Source organism: Pseudonaja textilis, chromosome 1 (genome assembly GCF_049901715.1).
Source record: "Pseudonaja textilis isolate UNSWEBS1 chromosome 1, rPseTex1.2, whole genome shotgun sequence".
Taxonomy (NCBI): domain Eukaryota; kingdom Metazoa; phylum Chordata; class Lepidosauria; order Squamata; family Elapidae; genus Pseudonaja; species Pseudonaja textilis.
The window spans coordinates 305485911-305502917 of NC_141990.1; the positions used below are offsets into that span (position 1 = coordinate 305485911).

General features: G+C 34.8%; 1 protein-coding gene across 2 annotated transcripts in view; it reads right to left on the reverse strand.

The window, feature by feature from the left end:
• The window catches only part of MNAT1 (MNAT1 component of CDK activating kinase), a 110633-nt gene that overhangs the window by 27785 nt on the left and 65841 nt on the right, over nt 1-17007 (reverse strand). For both annotated transcript variants that reach the window (XM_087922331.1, XM_026698646.2), the window contains exon 7: nt 4814-4935. In XM_087922331.1, the coding sequence (XP_087778457.1) occupies nt 4814-4935 (122 nt within the window). The remainder of the gene's footprint in view (nt 1-4813; nt 4936-17007) is intronic.

Consider the following 17007-nt stretch of genomic DNA (forward strand, 5'->3'; position numbering starts at 1 on the left):
AGAACTGCAATATATACTTGCAACACAAAACAAAACAAAAACCAAGATTTCTAATAATCAAAATCAGGGTGCGAGGCAGATGCAAATAGTGGAGTAAAGGAGAAAGTAAATTACTTTTTACTTAGCAACCATATACTACAACAAGAGATATTTAGCTTTACTAATGAGATCTGAAATATACAAAGCTATCTCCAAGTTAATGAAGATGTCAACCTGATATGCAGCTGCTATGGGGGGAAAAGGCAAATTCCATGCTATATATCTTTAGGAAGGAATTGAAAATAAATATATATCTTTAGGAAGGAATTGAAAATAAAACTGTCAGTAATTATGGTCTATAGTATACTATAGTATACTATACTATAAATCTATAGTATGTCCACATCTGGAATACTATATTCCATTCTAGGTGCCAGATTTAAATAGAGGATATATAATACAGCTGGAAAAAAAGTGCAAAAGAGGCAACCAAAACGATTGTAGGGTTTGAACACCTACTGTACTGAGAAAAAGCTAGTATGCCATCATGTACCTATGTTCATTTCTGTAACGTTATAAAAAAAAATGGGCCTAGTCAAATATAACATTTTTTAGGAAAATATTCTTTTCAAACTATCTCTCCATATCATTAAATAATTCATAGACTCACAGAGCTGGAAGAGGGCATTTAGGTCACAAATCCAAACCTCAGGTTGACATAAAACTCCAAATTAAAACACCCTTGAGAGAAGGCCGACCAGCTTCTGCTTGAACATCTATTATAGGTAGAAAATCTGGCACTTCTATGGATAATTGGTTCAATTTTTGAATTATTCTTAATTTTAGAATTTTACCAACAATCACAAACTGTTTTTGCTTAAATCCATTTTTACATGTTCTCAACTCTGGGACCTTATTTTGTATGACATATTTTGCAATATTTAAAGATAACATCACTTCTTTTCTTCCTGGGGCTGAGCATTCTCAGATCCTTCACTCTCTTTACAACTTTCTGGTCAATTTGGTGACTTTTCTCTGAATTTGCACCAGCTTCTTTGAACTCTTCTTAAAGGGCAGTTTGTGCCATCTAAAACTGCTTTTATATTTTTGCAGCCATATCACAGTATTGACACATAATCCTCAACTTTATGATTTTTAACTTATTTCCTCCCAATGTTGCACCTCAACCACAGAGCAGTCCCTGCCAAAGCTTTTGCCACCCAAAAAGATGAGTACAAGACAGGAACCCATAGTGCATGATGGTTGTATCAATTCAACTGATCCTCATTTCAATTGTTGCCCTTCCCTAAAACAGTTCAGAGAACTCAAATAATCTTACACTATCCTTGTATCTCTTGAACTTGAATTGTGGAGCAGCAAGGGGCCAAACAATCAGAAAGATTAAAAGAGACTTTCACCCAATTTCCTCACGAACACATGACTTTTCATTTATTTATTTTTTCAAAAAAGTGGTCTGTGGCATACAAATGCTTTCTGCATTTTAGTAAGTGATTGTGTGCTTTATGGGTTTGATGGTTTTTGTAGTATTATTGTGGATGTGAGTCATCCACAGTTGTGCACCAAGATAGGCTGCCAGGTAGGTAGGTAGGTAGGCAGGCAGGCAGGCAAGTTCTATGAATTGAGTACATTGTATTTTTCTCTCGCACTTCCTCAAATGGAAACAAACAAGCTATCCCCACCCACCCTTTTATTTACACAACAAATGTGTGAGTTAAGTTCAACTATAAGCTGGTAACCAGCCTAAGATTGCCCAGTCAGCTTTGTGGTTTGTGGCTGAGTAGAAATCTGAACCCAATTTCCCTGATCTCAGTCCAACAGTCCGGTAATTAAATTCACGCTGGCTCTCAAATGTAATATACAGCCTAAACACAGGAAAACAGACAAAGCTGCAGAAAGATAGACACAGGAGCCTCTTAGTCTAGAAAACTATTTTTGTAGTACATTAGATGATAGTCAGCCTTGACAAATAAGGAGTTCCAATGGAAATAGAGGTGGGTGGACAGGCTGCTGCTGATCACTCACTTGGCCAAACAAAGTCAGCCAGAAAAGATCAAATAGGAGACATGGGGAACTGTTCCTTGGAGTTACAGCTGAAGTTGCAACTGAATATTGGCTAGAACCACAGTGCAGTTCTGATAATGTTGGGGGTCTATCTAAAATATTCAGGCTCAAAACCCAGCTTAATAATGATGCTCTCTGGATTGCTTGGAGCAAGTATACTTCTTAGCTTTACCTACCTCACAAAGCTGCTGTTTTGAATTAGGAACAGGGCACAAATTAAGGTTAACATAACAGTATACAGCATCTATGAGACTGAGCTGTGAAATAAAAAGTTCTGGTGCCAATCCTGTCTTTCACAAGCCTCACAAAGGGTGACTCGGGCTTCACCTACTGGGGTTTCAGAAAAGAGCACAATATGGACATCTATATCAAGGAAAAATTGTTTTACCTAAGGGCCTTTGCAACATAACAACTTGTTGTCTTGGGATATTTTTAATCATCCAGGTCATGGTTGTCCCAAAGGTGCTTTTCAAAAGGCAACTGGGCTTTATTTTTATTTCCTTTGAAAATGTTTCACTTCTCAGGATGAGAAGTGAAGCATTTTCAAGGAAAACAAAATAAAGAAAATGGAATAACAACTCCTTCAACACATTTTCTCCATGCCATGGCAAAAGGCAGAACAATAATAAAGGTAAAGCTGAGGTACTTGGCAGTTCTCTTTTATAAGGTGTTCCAGAGTTAATGCATAAATGCATTGTAGACAGCAAGTACTGTATCTTCTCAAAATGAATACTTAGTAGGGCTAAGATGTAAGTAAAGCAATGTTAGTCATCTAATGAATCAACTGATTTATTCATTAAAATTTAAAATGGGTGGGTTTGAAAAGCACTAACAGTATCAAATCCAATTTAACAACCTTTTTTTGGAGCAGTCATTTAGCAAACACTACAGTCTTAAGTGAACCCCTTGTTTGCTGTGAAATGTTTCTGCAAAAAAAATGGGAAATGTCTGCTTTCAGCAAGAATGTACATCAGAGTCATGTGACCAGCAAAGAGGTATTAAATGCAGTTGCTGAGCACCCAAAATGCTGTCAGGATGGGCAACTTCAGAAATCCATCATCAGTAACTTTTCAGGGGGGATCCACCATAACTTCTAATGGTTGCAAAGCGTCCTGTCGTAAATCAAATGCTACTGTATTTTCTTTTCTTTATAACAATATACAGTAGTCACAATCTTAGAAGAGGCCTTCTTTTTAAACTAAAGGGAGGAAGAATTATGTTTCTACAATGGATTTGCCATTTATGGTTTTTACCTTAAAAATTAATTAATATATCATAAACATGGTGTGGTGGTGGCACAGTGATTAGAAGGCAGTATTGCAGGCTAATTCTGCTGACTGCCAGGAGTTTGATTCTGACCGGCTCAAGCCTTCCGTCCTTCCAAGGTCAGTAAAATGAGGACCCAGATTGTTGGGAGCAATATGCTGACTCTGTAAACCACTTAGAGAAGGCTGTAAAGCACTGTGAAGCAGTATATAAGTCTAAGTGCTATTGCTATTGCTATTTTTTCAACACTACTATGTAATTATCCTTTAGATTATTAATTTATCTATTAATTATCACAGGTCTCAATAATAATTACAGATGTAGTAGAATAAATTAATGCTTTATTGTTTTATTTTTCATTAAATACTTCATTAATAAGAGCAAGTAGTTTAAAAACATTTGATTAATTTCAGTGTTTTGCTGGGAAGTGCTGTATGCTAGAATTTATTTCATACAATTCGCTGAAAATACATTTGAAACTCCAGCAAAGAAGCATGAAATAACAAGAACCCAACAGGACATGAGGTGCTTAGTTCTTACTACACATTTTAATCTGACTTCTAAATCAGTTCTAATACTACATACTGATAATATAGTTCATTCTTGAACCAACTGAGTTATAAATAAGATAACTGAGTTGATTAAAGAATTATTACAGTTGATATTATATGCTGTTTTACACCAGTGTTCTAAGTAGCAAGTTAAGCAAAGCTGACTTATTGAATGTTATTGATTAACACAATATTCCACATCTCCACGATTGCTTGTAACATTTCTACTTCAGGATCAGCTCTGTACTCCTTACTTAGATTAAAAAACTCTTTCAACTATGCATTGTAGTTGAAAGTATATGTTCAATATAAACTCTTGACATTTATAGGATAATGCATTGTATTTTAAGCTGTAGGTTTTCCTCACAAAATTTTCATGAAACTTGCACCAGAGTACATGCCCACAGCAACACCTAGGAAAAGGTTGCATGGGAACTATCAGTTATATCAGCTAGACCTCATATTTATAGTTAAAAAGATGCTCAGGCAAAGTATTTTCCCCTGATAGAATGAATCCAACACTGAAAGTAAAATCTAAAATCTCTCACAATGAAAAGCCAGCCCTAATATTTTTATTGGCCCACCGCTCTTAGGCAAATCAAGATCCAAAGTTTTATATGCATATTTTTAAAAACTATCCACAATTGAAAATGAGCAGCTATTTCTCAACTCCCTCTAGCAACCTTAAAACATTAATGCAATCTGGCCGAATTCTCAACTGATATATAAAATACTACAAAACCAAAGAAAAGTGTGGAAGAAACAAAGATCGCATTTGGTGCCCAAACAAAACATTGGTTTGGACAGGATGTTGTCTATTTTGTTACCGTCTTTCTATTTTGCTTTTAAAAAAACACTGTGCTTTGAAAAACAAATAAGGTGGTAAGGTTCCCAGTAGGGTGCAATCTTAAGTCAATTTAAATAAACAAACTTACCCTAATTTTCCCAGCAAATCCACCTCTGGAACCAATGGTCCATATGTCTCTACATGCAGTGGCTTATAGTCATAGAGTACTTCTTCAATCTTTTGAACAGGCATTAAGGAAATATGCTGACCCTGTTGAAAAAAGACAGGGAGATATCTAAGTTGTGGTTTAGTTTAAGAAGCTATTATTCTTATGAAAGCTGAATTAAAATCTTAATATTGATCATTCATTTGCTATTATACAATCATTTTCTGCTTCTAACATGAAATTCTTTCCAAACATTTTAGGATTAGAAAAATAATGGTTTGTTAGCTATAATTCTTAAAGAAGGAGGTGTGGGAAATAAAATTAGTTAATACCAGATTTACATTAACTACATAAATGCAGCTCTGTTACAGATGAATTTATTAGATAAAAAGTTTCATTTCTCATAAGCAAAACCAAGTAAAATCATCATCAGAACTCATCTGCATTTGCTTCAGATAAGCAGCAAATAAATAACAAATAGATAAATAAACATAGTAAAACAAGACCATTACAACTGATCATCAATTATTTCTTGAAAGCTCTAAATGAGAAGTGGAAGCTACTTTTGCATTATCCTGGTATCTGTCTATCTATCTATCTATCTATCTATCTATCTATCTATCTATCTATCCTCTAAACTACCATATGTACTGGCTGTAAGAATTGATGTTTGCTGTAACATTGAAATTAATTCAACAAATACCTACAATCTTTAAAAAAATAATTTGAATTTCTCAAATTAGCCTTTCGACAAAAGAATGTCTTTAAAATTCTTCAGGGTCTGAGATTAAAGCAAGTACCACAATAGTATCAAAATTTGAGAGGATCCAGAGTCCACTCGAGTTGGGCAGCTATAATGAATTTAAAGAAATAAATAAAATTTGGATTTGTTACGGTCTACTCTATACGTTTTTCCCATTGCTGTTCAGCCATAATATTAACAGAAATAGAAACTTTGATGTACAATAACTGTACAAAAATCTAGTTTATGTTTATCAGAGTTGGGAATAATTACACATATCAACAGGCATATCTCTGCCCCCCCAAAACAGAGTCCTGCTATGGTGCCTCATTGTGGCAGAAGGAGTAGTATTTAAGATTTATAAGGCTGCCCACCTTCGGAAACAACTCTGGGCAGCTCGGCAAGAATAAAACCAATAAAATAAACAAAACCATAAAACCAAAATCTGGCAACTCAGCCCTCCTCCTTGTGTGCCTCCAACAAAACCATCCACAGGCTCTCACCTCACCCTAATCCAACTCTTGGGGGAAAGAGGTGCAACAAATTACACACTCCTTGAAGAATTAGAAGTTCCTATCTTCCAGTTTGCATTGATTGCAGCTTGACACAGTACTCAAATACTAGATTGTAATTAATTATTTGATTAGACTAAATAAGTCAGATTCAAAATCTTGTTCTGAAGTTAGATTCTTTCAAAGATTTGGACTGCTCATCAAGATAATATTAACTCTAGGTTGTTATCCCATTTTTGCATTGCTTAATCCTAATCTCTCAATTCCTATCACTCTGGTGAAATTGAGCAGGGTGGGCATGCTCCAAGACAATTTTTTAAAAATCATATATCAGGAGATAGATGAATCTAATACAATTTCTCCGCAATTTCCAGATAAAGTAAATGTCTGCTTAATATAGAAGTACCAGTCTACCTGCTTATGGAGCATATTTAAGGATTATCTCACATAGAGCTATTGATTTTTTCCCCCACCTATTCCATCAATACATCAAAACATTCTGGATTGCTGCTATACTTATAGCAGCAGGTGTTGATTATGATGGGGCAGAAGAGTTAGTGGGTGCTTCTTGAAACAAGACACTTACTTTCCATTTGAAGCTCCAGAAACATTTGTCAAACTCTCATTTGTATTACATCCACACCCAGATATAACCATGCAAAATTTAACAATAACTAGAGAAAATATATAATGCATTATTTTGGTCCAACTTACTTAGGTAAGCAGAATTCATTCCCGGAGATTTTGAGAAGGCTCAAGTTCAATAGGATAGGATAGCTTCAATCTACCCAGCCCATTTCTATTTAAAGGGCTTCAAGTAGAACTATAGAAGAGCCTCTGCCTGAAAACCTGGAGAATCAGTTGATCCTGGACTGATCAGTGCCCAATCTAAATTATCCTGCTAATTAGTTCTACAAATAGCATGCTGGCATTTGAGGACCATAAAAGAAAAGTGTGGATACAGATGTTGGCAGAAAACCATACTAAACCTTAAGTAGCAAGCAAATAAAATTCATCTCACCGTAGCAGAAATGATAGACCAGTTGATTACATATAAGTAGTCCTCAACTTAAGACCACAACTGAGCCCAAAATTTATATTGCTAAGTGAGAAATTTGATGTGAGTTTGGCCCCGTTTTACAACTTTTCTTGCCACATTTGTTCAGTAACTCACTGCAGCTATTAAATGATTACCAACTCAATTATTCTATGTTCCATTAACATGGTTGTTAAGTGAATCTGGTTTCCCCATTGACTTTACTTGTCAGAAAGTTGCAAAAGATGATCCTAGGATGCTGCAACTGTCATAAATCTGAGTCAAACATCTGAATGTAAATCACATGACCACAGGGATGCCACAATGGTTATAAGTGTGAAAAATGGTCATAAATCCCTTTTTCAGTGCTGCTGTAACTTTGAATGGTCACTAAGTGAATGGCTGTAAGTTGAGGACTACCTGTCTGTGCTTGCTCAGTCTGCTATCCAAGTACCAACACCAGATAAGAAAAAGACCTTTGTTTATGCTTCTACCTCCTTAAATTGGATTGAGCAATGTTACTCAAAGGGAATAGCCCCTGGCAGGAATATACACACAGCAGAATATAATCAATTAAAGCTTCAAGAGCGCATTGCAGTACCCCAGACTGCCTTGGCAAACTCACAAGGATGCCTTGTGATCTTATTTATTTTTTTAGACATTCATTTGTGATACCTTATTTTTCCAGAGCTGGGTTTTCAGCAGTCTTTTGCCTTGGGGGTATTGTGAAAAAAATTACTATCACACTAATGCCATGATAATCTTTGCAACCAAATGATACTTTCCTTTTACTTTCTGTAATGATCACAATAATCAAGCTGTTGAGTTGCTTCTAAATCAAAGTTAAATCTCTTTCAGATGGAAAAACCACTTAATAAATAAATAAAACTACTGTAATAGTTTTGGATATCTGGTCTCCTTTTCAAGAGTATTCAGTTGCGCAGGACATCAAGGGTCATCAAGGAATAATTTTCACATCTAAGGAGTACAATAATGGAATATCTAATTGTATTAGATATATATCCTGAAAACAAAGCCAGATACTAGCAGTTAATAACATTTTTGGAACACAATGATGAAAATGATGAATTACTTTTGTATAAATGTAAAAAGACAAAGGTTGAATATGTTTTATCCACACCAATATGTGTCCATTATTTTTCTCATAATGGCTTGGACCCAAATATTTCTAGTGAAATTGAAAGGAAATTCCTGATTGATAAAAAGCCCCTATAAATTATTCTGTGTTTTTGTCCTGCTATGCCTCTCCCCCTCCATATTCTATCACTTGTAATCTCCTCGATGACATTTTGGGAAATATCAAGAGGCTAAAATGGATGAATAAATTTATGTTTAATCCTATTTTAGGTGTACATAGTTGGATACTCCAAACAAAACTGATCATAAAACAAACGTTTATCAAGTTCACTACGGTTAAGATTCTATTCCAAACATTTATTTTCTGCTGTATGTATTCAGTTCTCCCTTGTGCTATGATAGAACAAATAGTTTTTTTTTATTCCAGTATGTGCTTGTACTGTATTCTTCGCTATAAAATGCGGGCACATTTAATCTACATCTAACACAGAGCATGTTCAGTAAAATTTAAAAATAAGCACAATACTCTGAAGCAATTAGCAGAGATATCTGTTTAAAGACTAACATCACTCTGAAGCCTTTTTGGAAATAGCTCCCCAAACAGAAGCACTCACTTTCCACCTGTTGCTGTCACATATGTTCATGCCACTCAGGCACATTTGCTAGTGCACATTCCTGTGTTTACTAATTAATCTCTCCATTGCTCTTTCCCAAGGGCTATCTGCCATTTGCAATGTGCACCCCTTTTTTTTTTAAAGAGATAAAGGAAGGTAACCGTTTCGATTGAATTTTCTTGTCTTTTCTTAAGAGAAATCAGTGCCTATAAAATGTTGCTATTACATTGTAAGCCGCCTTAAAATTGAGAAGCCAAGATATGGAGTGCATTTTTGCCTTTATATATGAATCTGTTTAAATGAATTCTGCATAACAGAAATCTCAGGACTTTTATTATATTGATAATGTTATTCTTGTGCCATTCATTAAAATCATCACATTACTAAACTAAAAATCACCCCCAATGCTTTAGAAAGCAATACATTAGCCGATGTCCTAAGAATTATCCATTTGCTGTACAACTTTTAAAAAATAATATTTAAATCTCCAGGGAGTCAAATTTACATATCAACAAAGTAGGTTAACTGTTGCATGGCTGACTTCTCTGACCTTGCCTCCGTTCTGCCACTTTATCTGCTAGGATATGGGGGCTGGGAAGGGGAGGGATTTCACCTATCAGATATCATTGGACTAATCACACTCAATGTAGGGATTATTTACCAAGAATATGCCACTCAGTGCTAAGACCCACACAGGAGATGGGCTCCATTACAAGCAAAATGTTTAGAGTCTCAGAGATAAGAACTTGGGAAAGTTTTTATCAACTTTCATCTTGCCTCATGAAAGTGCTCAGGACTTGGATCATTTTAATTACTTCTGACTGAGAAAATTAAGGGAAAGAAGGTTTCAGATTTCTAGAATGGGGGTGGGTGGGGGGGTTGCTTAAGAAAGAATGAATTACGTTTGACCCATTTCAAGTGAGATTTCAAGTCATGTTTAAATACTCTCCCTCCCCATCACCATAAAGCTGTTCTCATTTGGTAATGCAAACTAGCTCCTTGACCTTCACAACAACCTCTGAGAAAACAGTTGTACATTCTACTGTGGTGTAAATCCTTGCAGACAAGTCGAACCTGTTCTTTCTGGCATCTTGCCCTTCAGACGAGTATTCCCTCTAGATTTAACTGTATTGTGAAAGACCAAGAAGAGGCATTTACTGTACTATGTTCATCTTTCCTGCACAAGTTGAACCCTATTTCGCTTGAAATCAAATATTCTAATAAAATGACATTTTTTTAAAATGTTCACCAAAGAAGAACCATATTCAATGTTTAAAAAACTAAATTTCTTTACTATAGATGTAAGTAGATAGAAATAACAACAGTGGTATATATGCATAATGCCTTTTTCAATTAATTCCTGTGGGGATGTTACCTGTTTATTTTATGCTGAATAAACAATAATTTATTCAATATTGAGTAATTAATCTTTTTTACCTTAACTGCCACATTCAATGTACATGCATTGTTCACTGAAAGCTTCTATTTTAATGATTTTCCCAAATGTTTGTACAAATATGTTTCATTTTCTTCCACTCATTCTTCACTATTCCTTTATGCTACATGTAGGATCCTCATATACAGCTTGAATCATGGGGTTTAATGCATAATATAATATAATTTTATTACAAGACTTTTAGTAATAACAGTATTTATGAAGTCTGTAGATTAAAAGGAAGCATGTAATTATTATACACCATTTGGAAATCTCAACATGAACATGGTTAATCTTTTAGAATTTACAATAGTGCTGCTATTTTTTTAAAAAAATCAATAATTTATTAAACAAATTTTGTTCTTTTGAACTATGTTAGTTGTTGCTCAAAAGAACACACTTTTCACCTGTCATTTGGGACACAATGATTACAGTGCTGGACAGTATTCTGGAAGTACAACAAGCCTTTTATTAATACATTAGTATTTTATGTAACTATAGAAAGAGAAATAATTGTTCACATTAAATTATTCATCTCTTTAACCAAAGTATCCTTCCAATCTGAAACAGTAAAAGTTCCCTAGGAATTCTATAATATGATTCAATATGATTGAAGAACTGGATATTAAATCTTAGAGGAAAGACTAAGTGACCTGAGTATTCTTAACATTGAGGAATTAGGGGGGAAAGTTTAGCGTGGTTTGTAAAAAAAACTGCTCTCTGTTACCTGTATAGTACACAAAATAATGGTATTAAATGAAAAGAAGCCAAATTATTGTTCAATATTAGGAAAAGTTTCATAATTGTAAGAACACATCAACAGTGGAAGTAGTTGCCAAAAGAAACGAACACTGGATTTGTAAAAAGCCACCCAGATTCACTTTTAATTAATTAACAAAATTAATTAATAAAATTATTTTGGGAAGGAAGGGAACTTTATGTAGAAACATCTCAAGGCTTTACATAATAAAACATTAATGCCACAAATATGTTAATACAAATTCTGAATGCAAGTTAAATTAAAGGATCATATATTCATTTACATGCCTTTCGGATAATATAATAAAATATCTCTTTATAGGACAGTATGATTATATTCTTCTGTCAATTAAACTACTTCATTACAAGTTTATTCTCATTATTCAGGGATATGGTCATGAGCCTACTGTATTACTTCTGAATTTGTTTTTGTTTTTTTATCAAGGCACCTCCAATTACAGACTATTATCACCAGATAAGCAAATGCTACATGGAACTCTACAAAATAGAAACCAATTTTCTATCAGCTCCCTCCTCCAATTTTGAGAAAGAAGAGATCATTCCAACAATCTGTATATTCATCCAACAAAGAATCAGTTCCCCAATTAATCACTAGGGGGATAATTTCCTTCATAATAACAGGCAATATTTTGCGATGTGCTGCTCAAGCTACTGCAAAAGAGTTTCAGAGATATTACAGAGCAGAATAGTACCGTCAAAAGTTAGTGGCTCAAAATTGAATAGCCATTTAACTACAATCATGGTCTGATTGGACTAAAAAGTAATTAATATGAAAAGATGATTAGATAACCATAAGGCACAACCACAAGACAGGATAATGCAAGAAAAACCAAGAAGAAGGCTGTGGAGTAAGAAAAGACAAAATATAGCTCATGAGCACTAAAAATAAATTACAATTAAATCATAGGAATTTTATATTTATTTATATTATCTTGAGAAAGTTAAACCTCAAACATCCTGTTATTTCTTTGTTGAAAAGGAAACAGAAGGAATTACTGCAATATTAGTCTTATTGTTTTCAATTAAGGACCTCAGGTTCAAACTAGCTTAGCAGAAAATGAGTTCTACTTTGCCAAAATTAAAATACTTGATTCAGGAACTATTTTTAGCTTTTTCTTATTTCAGCTCTTTTCTCAAAATAAGCTGTCTCAGGTAACTTAAATTCATCCACACAGAAAACTATGAGGAACTGATACTTTCCAAACTAACCTCTGCATACTCCCAGCCTTTTAGTAGTTCCATTGACCTTACCCATCATTTCAAAAACACATTTTTCTAAGAGATCAGAAAATTAACTTGCATTTAACACATAACTGTCATCCTGCACCCTACGTTTACTATGCAAAATGCTCAACACATGGAGACTGTATACTCAACACAGGGGTGTACTCAACACATGGCCTGGGGTCAACTAGTAATGCAACCCACAAATCATAAACTTTTAATAGTATGTGATTTTATATTGTAAAAACATATTATATATTTTATATCCAGGCAAGACAACTCCTCTTCACTCAGTGCAGCCCAGGCAAGACAAAAGATTGGATACCTATGTTCTAACCCCACAATCCTTTCCCCTCACCATTGCACCTATTGTAAAGCAAAAGTATGAACTCAACATATCTTTCTCTTCTACTTTATATCTTCTAGGACTAAAGCTACAAAGAAAAGTAACCTTGATTAATCCTCTCAGAACCAATTTAGTTTTAAACCAACATATCCAAAAGCATTAGACAGAGGAAGGCTAAGATAAATTCTCCCAGATTCTATTGACAAAATTATACCACCAATAAAGTAATTCTGATCTGGTTGTACATCACACTATATGTATATCACCCTAAGTTTAATTATGATTTGTTGAGCAATAATAAATTGGATTCACACAATACATTTAGACCTATATCATGGCTTATTAACTACAATAGCTGGTTTGCATAACACACTAAGCAAAAAAAGAAAAGCCCACCATTTGATCTAGCATGATTTGTGTACAAAACTCACATGTGTGTTGCAGATTTACACTAAAAGGGGTATTTACATTATCAGATTTATTTACAGATACTTAGTTTATAATTATCAGTATCTCCAATTATTATCAGGCATAACCAAAATGTCCCAGGTGAGTATATTTTAAAATCTAATTGAATTTATTTTCATGCAATACTTTAATAAAAATATTGCATTGGTATGATCTTTTTAATGGACCAGAACAACTTCTATTTTTATGGGTTTGGAAAGACCTAATACTATATTCAGAAACACAGAAAGCTAGGTTAATTACCTGAAATGAAACAAGGCCAATTAACAACCACAAAAAAAGAAGCATTAAACCTTTCAAAATGAACTATATTTCCTCCCCCTTCCCTCCCTCCCAAACAATCAAAGAAGTTTCTTTCAACAGTAACTGACATGAGGTGCTTTTTCCTCAGTTCCATCTTGATGGACATCCCAAAAACATCCTGGGTGCTACAAGGGGGTGCCAGCTTTTGATGCCAGGTGATAGTTGCATGGAACAATAACCTCCACCCGTGAACACCTGAACAAACACCCTTCCTGAAAACCATTGTTTAGGACTACTTCTTCATTAGAGTGCATTGTCCCTTTGATCCAAAAATCCTTTCTCCTTAGCATATGCAGGCAATCAATGATTAAGCTTCAGGCAATTCTCATAAAAGAGGCAGCAAAATAAATGCATTTTAATGTGATTTTTGTTCCATTGGTCAAAATCGGTTTTCAGCTTTAATTTCTTTACAGTTTGCAGTTTTTTAATGTATTAATAGGGAAGCAGAAAGAAAAAAACCTGTACCAAACAAAACAGAAAGTAACAACTTATAGTTCAATTTTTAAACTGTTGGACAGCAGTAAGTAGGTTACTCATTTGATTTTTAATTTAGAAAATTATATCTAATTGTACTTTCTTAAAACAACTATTCCCCATGGCTTTAAAAGCAGAATTAAACAAATCTATAAACAAAACGAATCTTGATGTAAAGAGGTAAGAGAAAGTAAAGATCAGCTAAGACTTATAAGGAAAAATGTGCCACAAGTACCACAAGTTTTTTTAATTGTCTATCAGTCTTCTTTTTTATTGTTGTTTGATTATGACAACTCTGAGACCAAGACAACTTTGCTTTGTAAAACCTTCTGCCTTGAGTGATCTGCCTTTTAATTATTTTTATTTACATTTTAATCCTACCTCTTTATGGCATGCATAGAAGTCTTCTTACCCCATTTTACATCATGTTATAAAAAGCAAATTAGACTGAGAGATAATGTCTGGCCCCAAATGTGTGCAACAGCAGCAATCTGACATGATATCTTTCCAGCCACAACCCAATTCTCTAATGTATTTATTTATTCATTTATTTTAAAAGACTTGTTTGGTTGTTCATCTCATGCACCATGTACCTGGATGACTAACAAACAACAATAAAAGTAGTAAAAAACATAAAAACCATCACAAAAATTACTGTCGCCTCAAAAAGCAACATACACCCCACACATCCCGATTTTGCTGGTCTCCAATCTCAGTTTACCCACCCAACATCTGTAGGAAAAGCCAAGTTTTCAAGATTTTCAGTAAGGTTAGGCAGGCAGGGGCGCACTTAGGTCTCAGGGGAGGGATGTTTCAAAGATTAGGAGCCACTATCAGAGAAAATACACAGCGTCTTTCAGATAAAAGTATTAGTATGTATGCTCAGGAGGCTTCCTCAACCTTTACTCTCCTAAATAGAGAAAAGTTTTTTCTCTTTCAGAGGACAGAAGCAATTCTTTAGAGGAAAGGAGACAAGCAAGTACCAGGCCAGAGAGAAAGTTAAAGCTGAGTTGACTCTTTTCTGTCCTAGACTAAAGTTTATCCTCTTAGCAATAGCTGTGGAGAAATAGAAATGCATATGGAATTTAATTTAGGCCTCTGAGACAAAGAAAGATGTTTCAGTTCAAAGCCCCATTCTTCTGGGAGAAGAAAATATCTAAGGCACAAACTGAAATGCAGTTTGATTTTGAGGCCAACTATTGTCAGTTATTACATTTTAATTAAAAGTCTTTTCTGATTTATTTTACTTTGAAATTTTAAATTTAACAACTAGTATTTTGGTGCCCAATAAAAATTAGCACCAAAGATTTAGCTATCCCTGATTTATGCAACACATGGTCAAAATATGGTAATAAAAGAAGGAACACGTTACAGACCTCACTGTTTTAAAAAAAAACACATCAGAAATGAAAAGTTATATTGAGATAATCTATAAAATGTGCTTACATTGTATGAATGATGTGCTGTTCCTTCATAAAGCATGTAGGAAGTCAGCATTTCTCAAAAGTGTGAAGTACTTCCATGTGCTTAAAGTGTGAGCTTTCCAAAGCAAACAACTGTGGAAACACAGAGAAAGAGGGGAGGGGAAAGCATATATCCAGCCATATTTTGGCTTGCTCTACCAGATATCTTCTCTGGTATTTGAATATTTGAATTGCTCTTCTTTCTAATGTGCATAAAGAAGAGACAAAAAGCAGCATATGTACCAAATTAAAGAGCTTCGGAAGGAAAAGAGCCAACAAAATGTTTAACTACACTCACTATAGGAAAATAAATATCCCCAAAACAAGATAAACATAAAAGAGAATAGATAAAATGTAGCACAAAAGAATTTAGTTAAGAGGTTGGATTCCCCTCAGGATTGAAGAGATAAAACAGAATGCGAGACTTTGGGGGTTTTTTGCTTTATTTGTAATATTTTCAGAGAGAAAAATATCAGGTTCTCTAAAAGATTGCCTTTTTTTCAGATCGATAGGTCAACAAGTAGCATTCAGCTAAAGCAAATAAACAAATAATTCCCTCCCTCCCCAAAGTAATAAATTGTGGCCTAATTTGCTCTACCAGGCCAACTATCTCCCTGCCTGTAAAAGTTATCCCTCTGCTACTATATCTATCTATGCCTATTGCTATATGTATAGCTATTATTAAATTTCTCCATAGAGTCAATCAAGAGCTTATTTAGAGGTAGCAGGCAACCTCTTAGGACTAGTAAAGCACTGATGGTTATCTTTTTGGTTATCTTATCTTCAAATACTCTTCTTTCTTAGGCCTCCACACTGGGTAGATTGAATCCTCAAAGCATCATTTTCACATCCACACATAGTAACAACTCTTTTGGGGTGATTTAACTCTCCCAAGATTATGCATGTCCTTAGCAGTCTGAAACTAATTAAATCTATTTTCGCTTGGTAGTGATCTTCTTTTTCTCTGGGTCCAGAAACTATTTTCCTGCCAACTCCTCGGACCATTTCAGCTTCTTTACCTGCCTCACACACTAAGTAAGACTATACATGTAGAAATATTTTGATTTCTCCCATATCTGTCCCAGCCTCACGATATCAGCTGTAAATAAAATAAAATGAAATGAATCTAAATCTGAATCTGAAAGATCATGTAACAGAGTAGCAAAACAAAGTTTACTTGGCCCATTCTGTCACAAGGGAAAGGAATAAGCTTCCTCAAATGGTGCTCCATTGTTTTGGTGCTACTACATAGAAGGTCTTGTTTCAGATAACTTCATATCCTCACCATCAGAAGGAACTATGAGGACCTTAAAACAAAGATAATATCATAAACTACATTTGTGGAACCATCTCTCCCTGGATGTATCTGCTCAACCTCTCCCTGAGGGTTGGATACAATGAGTGCATTCCAGGTCTCTTAAATCTGGTAATCAAGAAGGACCTAGAAAGTGCTCTTCTCTAAAGCTGCCCCTGCCCAGCGGAACATCCTCCACCATGACATCCAGCAGATCCCAGCAGAAGGCCTTAAAGAGCTGGCTCTTCCCACATCCACTGGGGTGCGATGAGGCTGGAGACCAGTAAGGTGGAATGCTGATATATGGAAGAGTGTTGGGAGACTAGAAGTTTTTCTTCTGGTTGTTCGCATTTTTTATTTTTTAATTGTTTTATGAGCTTACCAGGA